This window comes from Taudactylus pleione, unplaced genomic scaffold (genome assembly GCF_031769625.1).
Source record: "Taudactylus pleione unplaced genomic scaffold, aTauple2 ptg000579l, whole genome shotgun sequence".
NCBI classification, from domain to species: Eukaryota; Metazoa; Chordata; class Amphibia; order Anura; family Myobatrachidae; genus Taudactylus; species Taudactylus pleione.
Genome location: NW_028284981.1, coordinates 4,474,055 through 4,495,466, shown reverse-complemented (window position 1 = coordinate 4,495,466; position 21,412 = coordinate 4,474,055). Strand labels below are relative to the sequence as shown.

General features: G+C 44.5%; 1 protein-coding gene across 2 annotated transcripts in view; it reads left to right on the top strand.

The window, feature by feature from the left end:
- Positions 1 to 21,412, top strand: part of CACNA1F (calcium voltage-gated channel subunit alpha1 F) — a 154,446-nt gene that overhangs the window by 80,879 nt on the left and 52,155 nt on the right. For both annotated transcript variants that reach the window (XM_088453393.1, XM_088453392.1), the window contains 10 exons: positions 2,107 to 2,149; positions 7,244 to 7,289; positions 7,387 to 7,519; positions 10,175 to 10,304; positions 10,390 to 10,449; positions 12,486 to 12,592; positions 17,082 to 17,169; positions 17,491 to 17,598; positions 19,552 to 19,604; positions 19,782 to 19,928. In XM_088453393.1, the coding sequence (XP_088309519.1) occupies positions 2,107 to 2,149; positions 7,244 to 7,289; positions 7,387 to 7,519; positions 10,175 to 10,304; positions 10,390 to 10,449; positions 12,486 to 12,592; positions 17,082 to 17,169; positions 17,491 to 17,598; positions 19,552 to 19,604; positions 19,782 to 19,928 (915 nt within the window). The remainder of the gene's footprint in view (positions 1 to 2,106; positions 2,150 to 7,243; positions 7,290 to 7,386; positions 7,520 to 10,174; positions 10,305 to 10,389; positions 10,450 to 12,485; positions 12,593 to 17,081; positions 17,170 to 17,490; positions 17,599 to 19,551; positions 19,605 to 19,781; positions 19,929 to 21,412) is intronic.

Genomic DNA, 21,412 nt, shown 5'->3' with positions numbered 1-21,412 from the left:
TTTCTGGAGAACTAACTAATAATAAAGACATGGAGGGCAGGGTGCGCATAGAGATAAACGCTATATGTATAATTACTGAATATATATTTATTGCATATACGTATACCTACCTACTGGAATGTATGGTGGTGTAATGTATGTGACAGATGTAGATATAGAATTGGTCACTTTGGATGATCACTCGAGCATACACCTTGCATATAGCAAATAGTAGGGATACACCACCACACAAGCATCTCAATCTGCTGCTGACTCTTGGCCTGTAGTGAAATCCATCAATAAGCTCTGCAATATAGCTCTGTTTATGATCTGAGGACTACATGTAATACATTTGGGTTTGCGCAAGGAAAATCTGTACTTTAGCACTAGCCAGATGTTGCTTCAGGTAAGAGAGGATGTCCCGTGAGGACCTCCCTAGATACTACATACGAGAGGCATGTTTATTTTTTGAGGGTCTGGAGTATAAGGTAATGACATTGGAGCTGGAGTATAAGGTAAGGACATTGGGACTGTAGTATAAGGTAATGATATTGGGGCTGGAGTATAAGGTAATAACATTGGGGCTGGAGTATAAGGTAATGACATTGGGGCTGGAGTATAAGGTAATGACATTGGGGCTGGGGTGTAAGATAATGACATTGGGGCTAGAGTATAAAGTAATGACATTGGGACTGTAATATAAGGTAATGACATTGGGACTGGAGTATAAGGTAATGACATTGGGACTGTAATATAAAGTAATGACATTGGGACTGTAGTATAAGGTAATGACATTGGGACTGTAGTAAAATGTAATAACATTGTGACTGTAGTATAAGGTAATGACATTGTGACTGTAGTATAAGGTAATGACATTGGGACTGGAGTATAAGATAATGACATTGGGACTGTAGTATAAGGTAACGACATTGGGACAGTATGATAAGGTAATGACATTGGGACTGTAGTAAAATGTAATGACATTGTGACTGTAGTATAAGGTAATGACATTGGGACTGGAGTATAAGGTAATGACATTGGGGCTGGAGTATAAGGTAATGAAATTGGGGCTGGAGTATAAGGTAATTACATTGGGGCTGGAGTGTAAGATAATGACATTGGGACTGGAGTATAAGGTAATGACATTGGGACTGTAGTATAAGGTAATGACATTGGGGCTGGAGTAAAAGGTAATGACATTGGGACTGTAGTAAAATGTAATGACATTGTGACTGTAGTATAAGGTAATTACATTGGGGCTGGGGTATAAAGTAATGACATTGGGACTGGAGTATAAAGTAATGACATTGGGACTGTAGTATAAAGTAATGCCATTGGGACAGTATGATAAGGTAATGACATTGGGACTGTAGTAAAATGTAATGACATTGTGACTGTAGTATAAGGTAATGACATTGGGACTGGAGTATAAGGTAATGACATTGGGGCTGGAGTATAAGGTAATGAAATTGGGGCTGGAGTATAAGGTAATTACATTGGGGCTGGAGTGTAAGATAATGACATTGGGGCTGGAGTATAAGGTAATTACATTGGGACTGGAGTATAAGGTAATGACATTGGGACTGGAGTATAAGGCAATGACATTGGGGCAGGAGTATAAGGTAATGACATTGGGGCTGGAGTATAAGGTAATTACATTGGGGATGGAGTGTAAGATAATGACATTGGGACTATAGTATAAGATAATGACATTGGGGCAGGAGTATAAGGTAATGACATTGGGACTGGAGTATAAGATAATGACATTGGGGCAGGAGTATAGGTAATGACATTGGGACTGGAGTATAAGGTAATGAAATTGGGGCTGGAGTATAAGGTAATGACATTGGGGCTGGAGTATAAGGTAATGACTTGGGGCTAGAGTATAAGGTAATGACATTGGGGCTGGAATATAAGGTAATGACATTAGGGCTTTAGTATAAGGTAATGACATTGGGACTGTAGTATAAGGTAATGACATTGGGGCTGGAGTATATGATTTCACTTGGGGCCATCAAGTATCAGCAAGTATAATGGGATGTGATTCTACTTACTGTACTTGCTGCCATTAGGTACACCTTAACTTACGACAAAACAAGTTTTACATCTGTACATATTTCATTACAGGGGCGGCAAGAAATCAGGGAATACAGAAGACAACAACGTTGCGGTGAGTTTTGTATTTGGCAAATATTTAATAACATGATGCACCCATGTTCTCATAGATGTGAGCACGCAGCTAATATCAGGAGGCTTAGTTATCATAATAGTGCAGAGGTTGATATTTGGACTCTAGAAGCCAAATATTTAAAACGTGATGATGTTTAATATCCAGGGTTGAGATTTAAATATGGAGGTTCACCATCTGAACTGATACAGGGAGTGTGAGAACCATTTAGTGTTGTCATTTGTGGCGTCAGCAAGCGTTCTCCTCTCTGTGTATAGGACATCTTAAACTGTATTAACCTCCTCATGCAGCACAGGATTCCACCAGGTAACAAAACACAGCCGTCATATGAATAAGTCTGCGGTATGCAGCCAAGGTGGACTCTATTGTATAGATTGTCACTGGTGCTTTCTTGAATTGATCTTACCTACCTTCTAGAATGCCCAGTCCAACACTGTGGCCCTGATTCAGAGCCGGACGCTCTGACAGAGCGCTCGCTCTGAATCAGGGCCGTCCTTCTTGATTTTTAGAGCGGTCCCCTGGCCGCTCGCATAGCTGTGGGTGACCACCCACAGCTATAGCGAGCGGCCAGGAAGATGGTCGCGATGGTCAAGACCATCGCGACCGTCGGGCTTCAGACGAGACCCTAGTGGTAGGGTCTCGTTACCGCAAGCCCTGGAGTGCTTTCGGCTCAAACAGAGCCGAAAGCACTCCCACTGGGGCCGGCCCCAGACAGTAGGCGTTCCCATGGGATATAAAATGTTATCACAGTGCGTTCCAGTGATATTGTTTATTGCAGAACCTGGCCTATCATTCGGGTCAGGGCGTTGCAAAGCGCAGCCCAGCATCATCTATCAGTTTTCTTTCTCTGTTTTCCTTTGGATTTATCTGGAGAAGGAAAAGAAAGAAGAGCACTTTGGAATTAAGGGTAGATTTACTAAGTGTCAGTATGTCAAAGCCGCTGATGATTGGCACCCTTGACCAAAGGATTTAAAGTAGCCAAACCCTAAAGCTGCATACACACACAACGATTTTGTTACCAACGATTTTATGAACGATTTTCTGTCAGATTATCTGTCAGATTTTTTAAAGTGTAATGAACGATTTTTGCATATTCCCTTAATGAAAATCGTTCAGTTGACAAGCCTGACTGAACTACAAACTACAAATGTGAACGAGCTGGAACGATAATCGTTCATCGTTTGACTCAGAAAGTGAACGATTTTTTCAAACGATTATCGTTAAACGATTATCGTTCAAAAAATCGTTGTGTGTGTATGCAGTTTTAGGGTTCAATATAGTGATGAACAGAACCACTCTCAGGGTAATTTTCGCAATAAATACCCTGAGAAGTGTTCGGAGAGGATTCGCAGGGACAGCGCTTTCTCGCAGATTTCTCCCTGCATGCGATATATATGATAAATTTTTGCGATGTATTCAAATATCACAGTGCGAATTCTGGTGAATTAATCTCATCACATCCGTATCTGAGATGCAGATTGTGACAAACAGAGTGCCCCCCTATAGTTGCTGTCACTTGGATTTTGCAAAGGGTTGAGACTTGATGACATCATTAAGCCCCACCCCCACCGTTGGGGTTCTAATGCCCAGATCTCCCCATCCTGGCATCAATTAACACAAAGCTGCCCTCTTTTGAGACAGGCGGTTGTTTATTTCCAAAATGGTGTGCCGTGTTTGGGCTAGCATATTTTTCCTCGGCACTCTTCTGCAGCTGCTTTTCCCCATGACCGCGGCGTTGTGCTTTTTTTCTTATATTAAAGCAACAATCCGCCAAATTAAGTTGCAAAACCATGCGTCTGAAAGTCCAAGCCTATCCTACACACTGGGCCTGATTCAGACCTGGTCGCAAGCGCTGAGCGCTCGCAACCGGGTTGATGGTGGCCCTCAGCGCATGCGCACGACGGAGCCGGCTCCGTCGTGCGCATGCGCGAGATCCGGCTAGTGGCGGGCACTCCATCGCTCTGTGTCTCACACCAAAGGGGGCGAGCTGTCGATGTTGAGTGACAGCTCGTCCCTTTTGGTGGGTGGGCCGGGGGGGTGGCTGCCCAAACGGAGGCGTTCCCATGAGAATGCCTACCGTTTGCGGGCGGCCCCACTGACATCACCAGTGATGTCAGTGGGAGAGCTTCCGGCTCAATTTGAGCCAGAAGTTCTCTGGGGCTTGCGGCCACGAGACCCTACCACAAGGGTCTTGTCGCAAGCCCGATGGTCGCGATGGTCTTGACAATCATCATGGCCGCTCGCTATAGCTGTGGGTGGCCACCCACAGCTATGCGAGCGGCCAGGAGGCCGCTCCAAAAATAAAAAAACGCCCTGATTCAGAGAGAGCGCTCTTTCAGAGCGTCCGGCTCTGAATCAGGCCCACTGTTCTAGTGTCCGCAGATGCAACCATTCGTTTTGGCACTCGCACCATCCCCAAGTTCAAAACATCTGTCAGAAACAGTCTTCCCTCCTTCATACGCACGATTTGCATGGAGCTTTAGACACGCCCACGACACTCCCAGCAGCTGCTCCGTGCATCTCGATACTCACTGCCCTACTTCACGTTAGGCTCCGTTCGCACAAGATGCAACCCGCACGCACCTACTTGCGTCTTTGGACGCATTGTGCGGCGCATGCCATGCTTTGCAGAGACATGCGCAGTCGGTTCCAAAGCGGGTGATGTGCCTCCAACTCAGAATCATTGATGTATAGAATTTGGGTTTTTGCTGTTTTGGAATTGTATATTAATGCTGAATCAAGAACCACAATTACAGTTTGTCTTGGTGGTGGTTAGAAAAAAAAAATCACACATTTGTGTTAAGTTCACTCTCTCACAATTTCTATAAAAAAAAATAATTTTTTGCCCATTTTGACTTGAGTAGATTGGTTTTCCCATTAGAGGAGAACTATACAAACTAATGATATTCTTAGAAAATTCAAAACTTTCCGGAAAAAAAAAAGTCAAGCAGGGCACGTGCCCTGGGCGCTGTCGCCCACTGGCCGCAGTCCAGGGCACATGCAGTCCGCAGCACTACACATTGAAACAAACACAGCGGCGGCGATGTGTTTGTTTTAGCACTGCAGCCAATAAGAGTCAGACTCTTATTGGCTGCAGCACCCAGGGCCGGAGCCCAGTAATGAGCTCCGCCTTCCAGCTCCCGCACTGGGTGAAGGGAGAGACGTCATGACGTCTCTCCCACAGTGCCGAGTGGGACGGGAGCAGCGGACAGCGGTGATGGGTGCAGGAGCGGGGATTCCGGTAAGTAAATTATGTGTTGTGTGTGTGTGTGTCTGTGTGTGCCTTATGTGTAAATGGCACTACTGCTGGGGGCACTGTATATTGGGCACTACTGGGGGCACTATATAACGAGCACTAATGGGAGCACTATATATTGGGCACTATATAAGGGCCACTATATATTGGGAACTACTGGGGGCCCTGCATAAGGTGTACTACTGGGGGCACTGTATAAGGGGCATTACTGGGGCACTGCATAAGGGGCACTATATATTGGGCACTACTGGGGGCACTGTAGAAGGGGTATTACTGGGGGCACTATACATTGGGCACTACATAAGGGATACTACTGGGGGCACTGTATATTGGGGCACTACTGGGGGCACTGTATAAGGGGGACTATATAAGGAGCACTACTGGGGGCACTATTATATATTGGGCACTACTGGGGCACTGCATAAGGGGCACTACTGGGGGCAGTGTATATTGGGCACTAATGGGGCACTGTATATTGGGCACTACTGGGGGCACTATATATTGGGCACTGCATAAGTGGCACTGCTTAAGGGGCAAAAAAGGGGGCACTGCATAATGGGCACTACAACAGGGGCATTGCATAAGGGGCACTACTACTGGGGGAACTGCATAAGGGGCACTGCTACTGGGGACATTGCATAAGGGGCACTACTACAGGGGGCATTGCATGAGGGGCACTACTACTGGGGCATTGCATAAGGGGCACTATTACTGGGGGCATTAAGGTGCATATGGAATGGAAAGGAATGTTCCCAGAGTGACAAGAAACTGTGGTGTGTCATGTTGACATACCCCCATTTTACAGTGACCGCGCCCATTGTACCAAATGGTCACGCCCACTTTTCCATCGCGCGCACATGGAGGGGGGGGGGCTCCATTTTTAAATCTTGCTTTGGGCTCCAAATACCCTAGTTACGCCATTGAATTTGTGTGGGTACTGCATAGATAATTGCCGATATTGATGTAGGAATTGGACCAGCCCAAAGAGTGCCAAAGTAGTCCCAGCAGTGGAAGGATTAAGCTCTAAGTGAAAAAAAATAAAATAATGGAGAATGACTAAGGAACTTCCTCACCTCTATATTAAACAGAGATCAGCTATGGTTACTGTAGTTCCCAGTAGGGGAGAGAGAAACTGCACAAGGCTGTTGCACTTAATTATTACCAGTTATTACCAGTTATTTATACACTTAATGGGGCTGATTCTGATTCACCCGCACTGCCGACTACGGGCAGTAGTTGAGTTTTTTTTTTACACTGCACGTATTCTAGATAACTCTAGGACTATGTGATTATTTATAACAGGCATTTAACATATACCGTCCAATAGCACAAAATCAAGTTTTTTCCATGTGCCTCAGAATGAAGTGATGGAGCCCACCCTACACCTCCCTACTGAATGGACTATATTTATATGGCAGCAGAATTTAACACTAAGCTGTACAGTACACTTAGTAAAGGGTGTGCTGAAATTACAAACAAGTACAAAAACAGCACAAAATATATAGAGTAGTGTCTGTGAGACATAGCATGCTGCATGGCGAGGACGGGATGACGGCAGCACATATTGAAAACTGCGTTGATTGCTTAAAGCACGGAGCAATTTTCAGCCACAAACTGATAGAAGCTGTGCCATGGTAAGGCTGAAAGTGCCACAGAAGTGGTGCAGCTCTGGAGAAGTTCTGAAACGGTGAGAGAGAAATTATACTGTGTTTTGGTGACACGTAGGAGCACCATGGGAATATCTGGAAATTATGTTGCATATGTAAGGTGGGACATAAACGTCTGCTTTATGGCTGTACCTCTATTCCTTCTTCCTGTAGGTTCCCTACGAGGAGGATAATGAGGACAAAGAGGGAAGTGAGGAATGTAAGTAGATGCTGACCTCCTCTCCGCCTCTGTTGGGGCGTACTTATACATCATTAATGAGTACAGTGGCAAAATGTCTCTTTCTGTGTCTTCATAGCTGAGGATGAGGAAGATGAAGAAACCAGCCTCCCCGATTCCCACCTGGATAAACTTGCAGAGTTTGCACCAAAGGAGAAAGTTCTTCCAATCCCAGAGGGCAGCGCCTTCTTTATTCTCAGCAGCACTAACCCGTGAGAGACTCTCCCAGGCTGTTACATGTCTAGATGGTTCTCTTTAGTATATTTATCTCACAAAAGAGACAATTGCGCTGTAGAGGGCCGGGACTGTACTATGGGATGACAGCGCCTGTCGACTGATGTTGTGTCCATTCAGACAAATACAGACATACCTTTAATTAGGGGTGAGTGGATTCGGTTCTACTCGGTTCCGTTCGGATTTAAAAACCGAATCTTATTGGCTATCCAAAACTCGTGACAGCTGATAGCCAATAAGATTCGGTTTTTAAATCCGAATGGAACCGAGTAGAACCGAATCCACTCACCCCTACCTTTTATAAATAGCTTTGTCACCTGGAAAGTACTCCAGGAAGTGATGCCTGGAGAACGGTGAAGTGTGAAAGTCTTAAGGTGCATACACACGTAACGATTTTAGTAACCAACGATTTTCGTTAACGATTTTCGGTCAGATTTTCCCTTGAAAAAGTGAACGAAAATCGTTTACAAAAACTGTTGATTACTAAAATACTGAACGATTTTCATGAACGATGAACTATTTTTTAACCATGCATACAGTGAACGGACATCGTTCATTCTGTACAACATGAACTATTTTCTGAACGAAAATTGTTATGTTGAATGGACGATAAACTACAAACGGGAGCGCGCTTGGACGATTATCGTTCATCGTTCACCCCAAAAAATGAACGATTTATTAAACGATTTAACGATAACAAGTAAAAAAAAAATCGTTATATGTGTACGCACCTTTAGTGGTTATATTAAGGTGACAGTGTATATCTCAGACTAGGGCCCCTTCCTGGGAGAAGACTCAACTTAGATGTCCATATGAAGATTAAAAAAAAATTGGCTAAATGGCACTGGTGGCCCACTAATAGGTGTGTTTTCTATCAGTTTCATCGTTGCAGATATTTTATTAGTGTAAATATATTTTGAGAGTAAATACATCATTGTGATTAACACTAGATTAAAGAAAGGGGTGTGCTATGAAAAGTCGACTTTCAGAAGGTCGGCAGTTTACATGTCGACATTTACGTTATGTCAACATTCAAAAAAATATATAAATATTTAAAATGACAACATGTTCATATTGTAGACGTTTGCCATGTCGACACCAAGATGTCGACATACATGTCCTTGCTTATTTTAGCCTAATCCGAAAACTAAACCTTAAAGTAAGCAATGATAACTGTATGTCAACATTTGGGTGTTGTCATGTTAAATGCCGACATTATGAACATGTCGACAGTTTAACCGTGTCAAAAAAAATTCAATGTCAACATATTGGTTGTCGACTTAAAGTTCAGAACCTATCGACATTCTGGTGTCGGATGTTCTCACTGGACACATAAAGAAAGAAATCGCTTACAAAATACGGTAGTTTTCAAATTAGTGCTGCATATACTTAAGTGGCTATCTCTAGGCAGTATTGTTCCAAGAGACACGACTAACCACACACCTGTTTACCGTCAATAGGTTTGGTGCAGCTGTTTTATAAGTTCCATGCCCACAATATAAAATCTGCCCGTACATGTCCCCAAAGGCAATGTTTTGTCTTGGGTAGGATTAGTGTGACATTAGGGCCTGATTCAGTAAGGATCGCTATTACGTATGCAGCTGCGATTTCGTACAGAATGCAGCAGTGAAAATATGCTAATGTCCACCATAGCTCTGCCAGTATAAATACGCCCACTGCTGCTTTCTCATATCCGTCCAGCCTCGCACTCCTGTGTATACATCAGTACCATCGACGCACACCGGCTCATCGCGCAGCATTTGCACCAGGTCTTACCAGCCGCAGACACTGCAAGTTTCCTCACACGCAGTGAGTACTCAGGCCAGGGCTGGCTCTAGGGGTGTTCGACCTGAGCGGTCGAACAGGGGCGCCACCCATAGAGGGCGCACCCTTCCACAGCATCCCGATTTCAGCGGGACAGTACTGTTCTGCTGTTCCACCCGGGGGCCGAAGTGGCCCGTGGGTGGTCAAATCGGGGGGTTGGGGACCTCACCGCCGCAGCTGTGCATTCAGGAGTCTGAATGGATGCTGCGTGCATGCGTGCGGCATCCATTCAGTGCTGTGAGAGGGCTGGGAGGAAGCCCAGCTAGTGAGGCTCCCCCCAGCCTGATGTTATTTGGAGGCGTGCCATGCGGGCACGCCCCTCAGAAAATGTCATGTAAGGAGGCGTGGCCTATGGTAATTAGGCCACACACCCCATTTCGGTCGCACGCGACAAGGAGCGTAGGGCACTCGGCCGGCACAGGGCGCTATTAGCCCTGGAGCCGGCCCTGACTCAGGCTGCGCATGCAATTGCAGTGGCTAATTTATGCACGCCCATGAAACGGTGTTGAAGCAGACAGGTGAATTCTTCAGTGCGTCCGTAATCGCAGCATGATCGCAGCGTACGTGCAGTGCAGTGAATCTGCATGCGCAGTGGCTAACAATCGCTCGATCTGCGTATGTAATTGCAATTGTGTACTCTGCTGAATCTTTGTGTGCAAACTGAAGTCATACCCTATATTAGGAAATCCTTTTTGTGTTGACATTTCATCCAAATACTAATAATGATACCACTAATAGTCACATTCCAGAGTCACCAATAATAACCAGCGTATTTTCCTATATTCCTTGGATTCCCTACTGTGCTTCAGGCTCCGAGTTGGGTGTCATCGCCTGATTCACCATCACATATTCACCAACCTCATCCTGGTCTTCATCATCCTCAGCAGCATCTCCCTGGCAGCGGAAGATCCAATACGCGCCCACTCTTTCCGCAACCACGTGAGTGAGAACGTAACGATGTGCCAGCGTTTATATCTCTTCTTGTCCCTATTTCACTTGATTGATCGATTCTTTATTCTTACAGATTTTGGGTTATTTTGACTATGCATTCACCTCCATCTTCACAGTGGAAATCTTACTGAAGGTGACAAGAGACCTCTCCCCATGTGTCCTCTTCCTTGCTGGCTCTTTCCATTCGTGTTCCATATCCTATTGCAGCCAGTGATCCTCTGTCCGATTCTCCCTGCTGTCTGTGTGCTCTTCTCTAGTGTTACCAGACCCCCCATTCCTGCTCAGTGATGCTCGGGCCTGCCTGTGTTTAGCATATAAGCCAAGTAGCACATGCACCTATCAGCACCTTTCTGGTAGGTAGGAATGTACCTGAAATGGTATTTGTTATATTCATTAATTAATAATTTATTTATTTTTACTTTACCAACCTCTTATTTACCCAGTAAAAATAATAGAAGAAGTGATGTTATACAGAGGCTGAGCGTGGGGAGTGTCCCAATTAAAAGAGAATTCCCAGGGCTGCACGAAACATAAGTAGCACCCTGACTTTGCTGTAACTTAGACACCGTCAAACCCATTTAAGGACCATCAAACCTAAAATACTGTACAAGATAATCCAAAATGAAAAACAAAATGGGGTGTATTTACATATACTGCTTTTATACCTAAATTCCACGCCTGACACGGAGGTTGGGTTCCAAACCGGATCAGACCCGGAATTTAGCCGGTGCCGACTGAGGAAATTCCCGAGTCGGCACCGTTCACACTGGAGCCGGATCTGCAGTGACCCGGCTCATCCGGCGTGGAAGTGGACGCTTGGAGATGACGTAATCTCCAAGCGCCACTGGAAGCTGGCCAACCAGCCGGGATGCGGCACGCTCCAGGTCACCGTGACCCCGATCGCGATGTTTACACTGCAGGGTTTCACAGGTTATTCCCGTGTTAAACCCTGCAAGTTACCTGGGTTGTATTGCCGGAAATCCAACCCTATCCCCTTTTACACCAACGAGCTACCCGGGTTAACCCTGCAATAACCCGGGTTTTAGGTCTGGTGTAAAAAGTAGGGATGTGCAGGCTCGGATAGGTTCGAGTTTGCACGTGGAGTTCGGATTTTTCCCTCCAAAAAAACGGAACTCAGAACGAGGCAAAACGTCATCTTACATGGACGAACATCATCATTCCTGGTCTTTTGTCCAGGAATGATGATGTTCGTCCATGTAAGATGACGTTTTGCCTCGTTCTGAGTTCCGTTTTTTTGGAGGGAAAAATCCGAACTCCACGTGCAAACTCGAACCTATCCGAGCCTGCACATCCCTAGTAAAAAGGGTATTGAGTGCAGGTGTTTAGAAGTGGAGTTGTTGCCCATAGCAACCAATCAGATTCTACTTATCATTTATGTGGCACCTTCTCTAGAAGATAATAGCTAGAATCTTATTGGTTGCTATGGGTAACATCTCTACTTATAAAAATCCGCACTTTAGTAAATATACTCCTACAACTGCATTTCCATAGCAATCATCGCACACAGACAGAATGCTTACAATGGTATGCGCTCTTTATCAGATCCTTATTGCACATTAATGTTTTAGGATGTCCTCTATTCTATTTGAATAAAATGGTTGCAGAAAAGAACTGGGAGACAAGCAGCCAGGATTATTACTATCACTTAAGACCTGGGATGAATGCAGTAAGGCAGATGTTCCCTAACTCTGCCATTACAATCCAGGTTTTAAGGATATCCATTCTTGAGTCCAGATGGCAAAAACAAATTTACTGACGTACTAAATAAGTCACCTGTGCCCCAGCATGGATATCCTTAAAACATGGACTGTAATTGTGACGTTTGTGAACCTCTGCAATAAGGATAATACAGTATAGACCTATTTCCACAACAGAATTGATGGTATACAACAGAGGTTCTCAAACTCGGTCCTCAGGATGCACAGGTGTAGTCATTACTCACTGACACATTTTAGAAGTTCCACATGTGGAGCTAATTATTTTACCTGTGATTCTGTGAGGAGACCTGGAAAACATGCACTGGTTGGGGTCCTGAGGACCGAGTTTGAGAACCTGTGGTATACAAGTTTCTGTGTCCGTTGCCCTTTTCTGTCATTATTCTGCTCCCAAATATCCGGTGTGTGTAATGCGCCCTCATCTCTCCTCCAGATGACAGCGTACGGCGCCTTCCTGCACAAAGGCTCCTTCTGCCGCAACTGGTTCAACCTCCTGGATCTGCTTGTTGTGAGCGTGTCTCTCATCTCCTTTGGGATACAGTGAGTCAGGATCACTTGTTCTGTCCCTCAGACACCTAACAGAGGACAGATTCTATATAAAGAAAAAAACAACAACAACAAACACTGTAGCGTAAGGGGGGGAGAAACAGCATGTAGAGGAAGTGTGTGTGTGTGTACATGCTTATATATATATATGTTTACTGCTAAAGATGAATAAGAAATTACTTAAATAGCGATGCTCAAAAATGGAAAACTAGTGTGAAAAGCATTTGAATTAACAGGTATGTTGACAGCGAACAGTTGGCTACGGAGCGTGATTCAGTATTGAAGTTTGCAATTTGCTTTGGCAGTTCTCCATTTGCACCCAATGTTATCTGCTCACATTAAATAGGCAGGGCATGTACTAATCAGAGAGATTGAACAAGTCATCTGCTAAATGTTTAGTCAGACCCTCCAACCCTGATTTGTGTGAGGTGGTGCAGCAGCTAAAGGGGCACATAAACTGCAGCGTAAGGGGCATGTGCCCAGGCAGTGCCTAACCCTGATGACAGGGGCCAGATTAATAGAGGAGGGACCCTGTGTGCAGTCTCCGTGTGTGGCCCTCCCTCTCAGCAACACATCCCCAGAGGAGACTTGGGGGTCTATATACTAAGCCTTGAATGGAGATAAAGTGAATGGAAATAAAGTACCAGCCATTCAGCTCCTAACTGCCATGTTACAGGCTGTTTGAACAATGACAGTTAGGAGCCGATTGGCTGGTAATTTATCTCCGTTCACTTTATCTCCATCCAAGGCTTAGTATATAGACCCCAAAGTCTTAGAGATAAAGTGGATGGAGATAAAGTACCAAGCAATCAGCTCCTAATTGTCACTTTACAAGCTGTGTGTGTTTGTAAAATTGACAGGAGCTGAATGGTTGGTATTTTTTAATGTCAACTTTATCTCTCTCCAAGGTTTAGTTCATAGACCCCTAAGGCACTGTGCTAAAGTCTACAGCACAGTAGTGTTATTAGCATTTATTTAAGATGCCAAAAATTGTAATTGTGGTCAGCAGAAAATATTTTCAAGCGTTGGCAGACTGCTGTCCCAGGGTAGATACACTGTTCTATATAAGAGGGACTTGATAAGTTGGGCTGTGCCTCAGTGTACAGCAGTGGTTCTTAACCTGTTTAAGTGCTCATACCTCAGAAAAGAACAATTTTTAATGGGCACCATTTTTTTTAATGGGCCCTGGGCACCATTAACCCTAGGTACGCCTCTGCTCGTCGGGCTGGGTGCTGTGTACTGAAAATGTATGGTTTCATTGGGTTAAGTAGAAGACTCTTCAAGACACAAACTATGTATGTGCTGTGCTGTACTTCAAGTACCAGCATAATAAATAAGATCATTTTTTTTGGGGGGGGGGGGGGGGGGCTATTTTTATATTGCTGATACACTATCTGCAGAAGATTCAGAAGATAGGTGCATGGTGCACAGTAGGAACCACATGGGCATTTTAAAAATACAATACAAGACAGGACAGGACAGACCAGCCAGAGAGGACGGAGGGTCAATCTGTGCCGGGAACAGACCGGGGTAAGCATCACAATATATTAATGTCTCCTGAGCCTCAGCAACAGGTGATTATAGCTGGTGGTAATAGTCTCAGCTGCTGCCTTGGAATCCTCACTTCTCAATATGAGTTGCATAGTGGAAGTGTTTTGGAGAGATGAAGAAAAAAAAAGGCAGAAATTAATAGCAGGCCGAGACTGAAAATGTCTTGTGACGAGCGTGAAAGACCTGCCAGCCTCGTGATCGAACAAGAGGCCTGGCCAGAGATGAGAACTGAAGAAGATAAGGATGAGCGGGATCATGATTCTGTGACTTATGACCCTGTCGTCCCATTCACCAACAATGACGACGAAGACGAAGTCACCTCTGATAGCGTGACTTATGATCCCATGGTCCCATTCACCAACAATGACGACGAAGACAAAGTCATCTATGATACAGTGACTCATAATCCCTGTCCTCCCATTCACCAGCAGTGACTACGAAGGTGAAGTCATCTCTAATACTGTGACTAATTCTGTTGTCCCTTCCACCATCAGTGACGACAAAGAGGAAGTCATCTTTGATACCATGACATATGATCCTGCCGCCCCAACCACCATCAGTGACGATGTTGAAGTCATCTCCAAAAAAAAAAAAGCCCCAAAAACAAATTCATTAAGTGGCAAAGGTGGACAAAACATCAAAGAATACCTTGACTAAGGATCCTTTGGTTCCATCTCACCATCGGAGATGATGACGATGAAGTCCTCTTAAAAAGAAGCCCAAAAACAGACTAACTAAGTGACTTTGTGCCAACCTTAGCAAAACATCAAAGAAGACCATAAAATAACTGAATATCCTGGATGCTTATGATCCCGTGGTCCCAATATCCATCGGAGACTATGAAGATGAAGTCATCTCCTAAAAACAGACTCATTAAGTGGCTTCATGCCAAGCTTGGCAAGAGATCAAAGAAGACCACAAAAGAACTGGATATCTGGGATTGTGAGACCACAAGAGAACAGGGTACTCAGGAATTTGATACCAAGACTTACGTTCCAGCGGTCTGATTCTACATCGGTGACAATGAAAAAGTCACTTCCCTGAGACCCTGAAGAAATAGACACAAACAAAAAGATTTGAGTTTTTATTTATTACTCACCAGACAGTACAGATGTGGACATGCGGTATCAGAGATGTTTCATTTCTATGGGAGAGCCGCAGGGGTGTCACTGGAAGCGGTTGTGTAGAAAGACTCCAAACCACTCACATAGGACGCTATACAGTACTATGATGGAGAAACTGCCATGGGGCTGGTGGAAATTTCGATGGTGCGACCAATGGTGGCGGCTAAAGCTGCTCCAATCGGTATTTCAGGGTCCATGGATGCTTACAGTGGGCGTCTCAGTCCTTGCGCATTGGGATGCACAGATCTACACCAGGGACGGGCTTTGCAGCGCCAAGCGGGAAAGACGCAGAGGCAACTGCGGCAATCGTTACAGCCACGTCTGCGTCCAAATCTGAATCAGTGTAGTGTTTTATATATTTCGTTTTTTTATATTTAAATGTGAATTTAATTGATCTATATAGTGCTATATTTTATTTATATATATACATACACATATATAGGTGTATATAAAATATAGCAATATATATATATATATATATATATATAAATCACAGGGGCTCTGCACTTACCATAATAACTAACAATAATAATAATAATAATAAACATAATAAACAGTAGGGTTTTGGTTCATGAATTGATCAATGCATTTAAGCTTGCAGCCCGTGTCACGGGACCCCACTTTACTGCAAGTCCCTACTCTATTGCTCAGAATTATAACATGGACATAGCCATCACATTAGTGTTAAACTCAGGGTATGCTATCAAGGTTTAAAGCTCACAGCAACTTTGCTTTTAAATGTGAGACAGTTACCAAGCACACCTGTTGCAAAGCACCTAGGAAAACAGCTGACACAAGTTAGATTAAACTAGGTAAAAGGGGTGCATGAGAAAATGTGATCACAAAAATGATTAATTAGAAAAATTAATCAAAATAAACAAAAAGCACTAATCCACGGCACACACCATTCCTAGATTTGGGGTGCAACATGGTATGTGACCACATTGTTTAAATAGAAATCACAGGGCCTCTGCGCTCACCATAATAACTAACTATATATATATATATATATATATATATATATACATATATATAAAATTTTAGATATATACACACAGTATATATAAAATACAGCACTATATATATATATATATATATATATATTATATATATATATATATCGTTGTGTGTGTATATGTGAAAATATGAAAAAGTCTCAACCGCTGGGATTTGCATCAAGACGCCCACCTGTGCTGTGCAAATCCAAGCATCAGCGTACAGTCACAGATCATTCTATTATCACAGGTCTGAATAACCCTATGGCTATTCAGAATAGGCACGGGAACTGAGACGCTGTAGTTGTTTTTGCTGTGTACCGGATGGCAGACGCAGGCCGTAACATGCCCTAAAAACAGTTGCTATACACCTTTGTTTATTGCTGCCATTCCCCACTACCCCCCACAAATGTTCCCTGACTGTCAATCACACTTTGAGTAAAAGTTGCTGCGCACTACTACTATGGTACCTAGGTCTCTGCGTCGCACTTATTTACTTACGCTTGTTCCCCAATTATGCTCAGTGCGAAAACACACAACATACAAATGGCTGTACGTTCTACTGTGTATCAGCCCGATAGAGCGCATTAGTGGAATAACATTAAATATCACCAATAAAACAATATTCGATGACCTCAGAGCTAATATTTGTTATCAAACTAATAAAAGAATCAGCTTCCGATAAATTCATCCAGCGCTCCCTTTTTGTATTGATATAGCATCGGACCTCTATTCTACCTAACATACTATCCTAGGCTGTATCAGTGGTTTTAGTCCACCCTTCTGATCCAGTGCTTTGTGTTTATTTTGCAGTTCCAGCGCTATTTCCGTGGTAAAGATCCTCCGTGTACTGAGAGTGCTGCGTCCGCTGAGAGCCATTAACAGAGCCAAGGGACTGAAGGTAAAGTCCGTATACCATTGTTTTTATATAGCTGTCCTGGTGAAATCCTGCATCACTACCAAATGGCGCCCCCTGCTGTTAGTAGTAATGTCATGCATATGTGTGGGCCCGGAGCTTCTACTGATGTCTAAACTAAAGCTTGTTGCCAGTGGGATGGACATTGTAGGAGTAGCTAGTATGAAAGTGGGCATGGATGTGCCCTTACATTACGAATGCCCATGGGAGAAGCACAAGGGCACCAGCTTAGCTGTCAAAGGGCATAGCTGCACACTGTTACGGCCTTGCATAAAATGAATCTGGGCTCTCCTTCTGTCTCCTCAGCATGTCGTGCAATGTGTGTTCGTTGCCATCCGCACCATTGGTAATATTATGATAGTCACCACTCTCCTCCAGTTTATGTTTGCCTGCATCGGGGTTCAACTCTTTAAGGTAAAAGTATGTCTGTCTGTTGTTCATGTGTTGTATTGCAATTTATCTACTCAGTGCCCCTGCCTGTGTGCTTTTGAAATAACCAAAAGGCGTCTCATTGGAATGTTACGTCTAGGCCCAATTTACACCAGCTAATCAGTAAAAGGCTTTGAATTGTCTACACCAGGGGTCTTCACCCCGTGGAGCTGTTCCCCGTGGCCTGCCGTTGGTTAGTGTGTGGTCCGCACTACACAGAAACAAACACCGCCGTCGGTGCCGGGCACGGCGGCTTGTTTGTTTTGGCAGCCATTGAGAGTCAGACAGACTCTCATTGGCTGCTGCACCCAGGCCATGAGCTCCACCTTCCAGCTCCCGCAGTTGGTGATGGGAGAGATGTCATGACGCCATGACGTCTCTCCCATAGTGCAGAGAGGAAGGAGGAGCGGACAGTGGCAGGCGCGGGGATTCAGGTAAGGGTTTTTTTTTTGTGTGTCTTTGTCCTATATATGTAAGAGGCACTGCATAGGGATGGGGGCACTGCATAGGGGTGACTACTACTGGGGGCACTATATAAGGGGCACTGCATAGGGGGGACTACTACTGGGGGCACTGTATAATGGGCACTGCATAAGGGGACCACTACTTGGGGCACTGCATAGGGGGGACTACTACTGTGGGCACTGTATAATGGGCACTGCATAGGGGGACTACTACTGTGGGTACTGTATAATGGGCACTGCATAGGGGGGACTACTATTGGGGGCATTATATAAGGGGCACTGCATATGGGGGACTACTACTGGGGCACTGTATAAGGGGCACTACTGGGGGCACTGCAGAGGGGGCAGTTATGGGACATAATTGTTTGTGGATGGGGCAACTATCTGACATAATTAATGGAGGAGGAGGGACAGTTATGGGGCATAATTACAATTGTGTGGGGGGGCGGGGCCGTTCTGGGACCTAATTAAAATCGTAGGAGGGGGCAGTTATGGGACATAATCGTGTGAGGATGGAGCAGAGTGTAAATACCGCAGTATAGCTTATGGCCCTCGGGCTTCGTTTAATTTTTTAATGTGGCCCACACTGTCTTAAAGGTTGAAGACCCCTGGCCTACACCCTATGGGCCGGTTTCCGAGTCGGCCACATGGCGTGCGTGAAAATAAATGCAGATCTCCTGCAACGTCCCTGTACATCCCTATGTGAGAGCAGCTGCCATTATTATCAGCGCGTATTTGCACCAGTCCTATGGTCAGTGCAAAAGATCCATCTGCAATCAGCTGACCTCTGCATATGCTCACCTCTCAGTAGCCCGCAATTCCACCAATGGCACACTTATCCTGCGTGCCGATGCCCCATTGTGGCCCGGTTACATATTAGATTGAGATGCGTAAGACACTGATTTGTCCGCGCATATGTAGTGTTCAGGGCCGGCTCTCTTTGTGCGCCTCAACATTGCGCGTGGTGAAATTGGGGCGTGACCTAATTTACATAGGCCACGCCCACTATGTGACGTTCTTTGGAGGCATGCCCGCATGGCACGCCTCCAAATAACGTCAAGCTGGGGGGGAGCCTCACTAGCTGGGCTTCCCCCAGCCCTCTCCCGTCACTGAATGGAAGCCGTGCGCATGCGCGCAGAATCCATTCAGGCTCCGGGTATCGGCACCGCTGTACAGCTGCAGCGGTGGGGGTCCCCAACCTCCCGATTTGACCACCCATGGGCCACTTCGGCCCACGGGTGGAACAGCGGGACTATAGTGTCCCACTGAAATCGGATGTTGGGGAGGGGTGCGCCCTCTACGGGTGGCGCCCCTGTTCGACCGCACTGGTCGAACACCCCTAGAGACGGCCCTGGTAGTGCTTTGCGTGTGACTGTGTAGCTGCGTCTGTTTATTGTTCATTGTGTGGTTAATGATACATTTGTCTCCTCAGCCTTTATCATTAGTCAGTATTTACCATATCACCTCTCTACAGGGCAAATTCTACAGCTGCACTGATGAGGCCAAACACCTCCCAGAGGAGTGCAAGTAAGAGACCTCTCACATATACCAGATACCTCACTAACTAGCTGTGTGCATATACACATATTGTACGCACTGATAGAGAAACTCCTACTTATGTACTATATACAGAAATCCACACGCAGAGGTCTGTATGGAGAGGATGATTAGTTATTAAATGTTTTTACACTATGCTTGTCACAGGGGAACATTCATTGTGTACAAGGACGGGGATGTTACTCACCCAATGGTACGAGAGAGGATCTGGCACAACAGCGACTTCAAGTTTGATAACGTTCTGTCTGGAATGATGGCGCTATTTACAGTGTCTACTTTTGAGGGCTGGCCGGCGTGAGTAGTATTATTATTATTATCATTTATTTATATGGCGCCACAAGTGTTCCGCAGCACCTTACATAGTACATAAACAAATAGGTTGATTTACAGTGACTTACAATACAATACAATACAGGACATTGTCCCTGATTCAGAGCCGCTCGTAAGCGGCCGCTCGTTCGTTCTGACCGATGTTCGCACATCTGCGCATGCGTACGGATTTTAATACGCATGCGCGAACCAGTCAGTGCGGCCGAAAATTGTTCGTTCGCTATATAGCGAATGCCTGCTATTTTGAGTGACAGAAGGAGGCATATGTGGGTGGTAACAGGGGAAGGTGCTTGAAAACGGGGGTGTGGAATTCGAACGCAGGCGTGCTTAAAGGTCAAAACGGGCGTTTTAAGGGAGTGCATAATTAATACAGCAGCGTCATTGACCACGTCACTTGTTTTTTTTTTACTCAGAACTGCTCGCAAAATAGCGGTTGAAAAAAACAGCCACAAGAATAGCGAGCAGTTCATACGCTTTTCGATGTACTCGATTAATCTAATAAATAGCGGACATGACGTATGGTGCGAGCGGGGGGGCGTATTTTTCAAAATTACAACCACAAGTTTTGCTCGCTCGTTCAGACTTAGAGGCGTGAACAGACCGCAATTAGCGAACGGTTCATTTGAATAGCCACCCCTTGTTTTAGAACGAACGACCGCAAATAGCGAGCGGCTCTGAATGAGGGCCATTGATAATATACATTGCTACATTTGTGACCATAACACCCAGATAAGCAACAATGCAAAGCAACCAAGTGTTAAGTGTCCTAGTAAAGAGTAAAGCTGGCCACACATCTACAGATTATCTGTCCAACCAGCCATCTAGTTGATTGGTTGGAATGAAAATCTAGTAAGGTATGAAAGCAAATGACACAATCAGCAATTTGCTCCCAAACACCAGAAAATGGACAAAAACTGTTGTTTGAACAAATTGTTTAGATCAAACATTTAACAAACTCGTTTGACGCCATTTTCATCTGTTTTCTGACATTTAGGAGCAAATTGCTGATCATCAGTTACTCCCATACGTTACCAGATTTTCATTCCAACCAATCAACTAATTGGCTGGTTGGACAGATAATCTTTAAATGTGTGGCCAGTTTAAGAAGTAGATGAAAGTAGAGTAAGCAGAAGCACAAGAGGGTAGAGGGCCCTGCTCATAAGAGCTTGCATTCTTTGAATCATTTTTTTTTATTTATTGACATAAATTCAGAAAGTTACAATATTGTAAAATTTTTGTTGTTTTATACATTGTTATTGCATAAAGTTTGTATTGAGAAAACAGTAGACTTTATTGTAATCCTTTGTAACATCGTTAAACAACTCCATCTAACTCCTGGAGTAATAGTGTCTTATTTGACATTTATAATTAACCATCAACGTATATTTCTAAACACATAACGATATATCTGTAGAAAAATATATGTGTAACTATTTAAGTCGTTTATT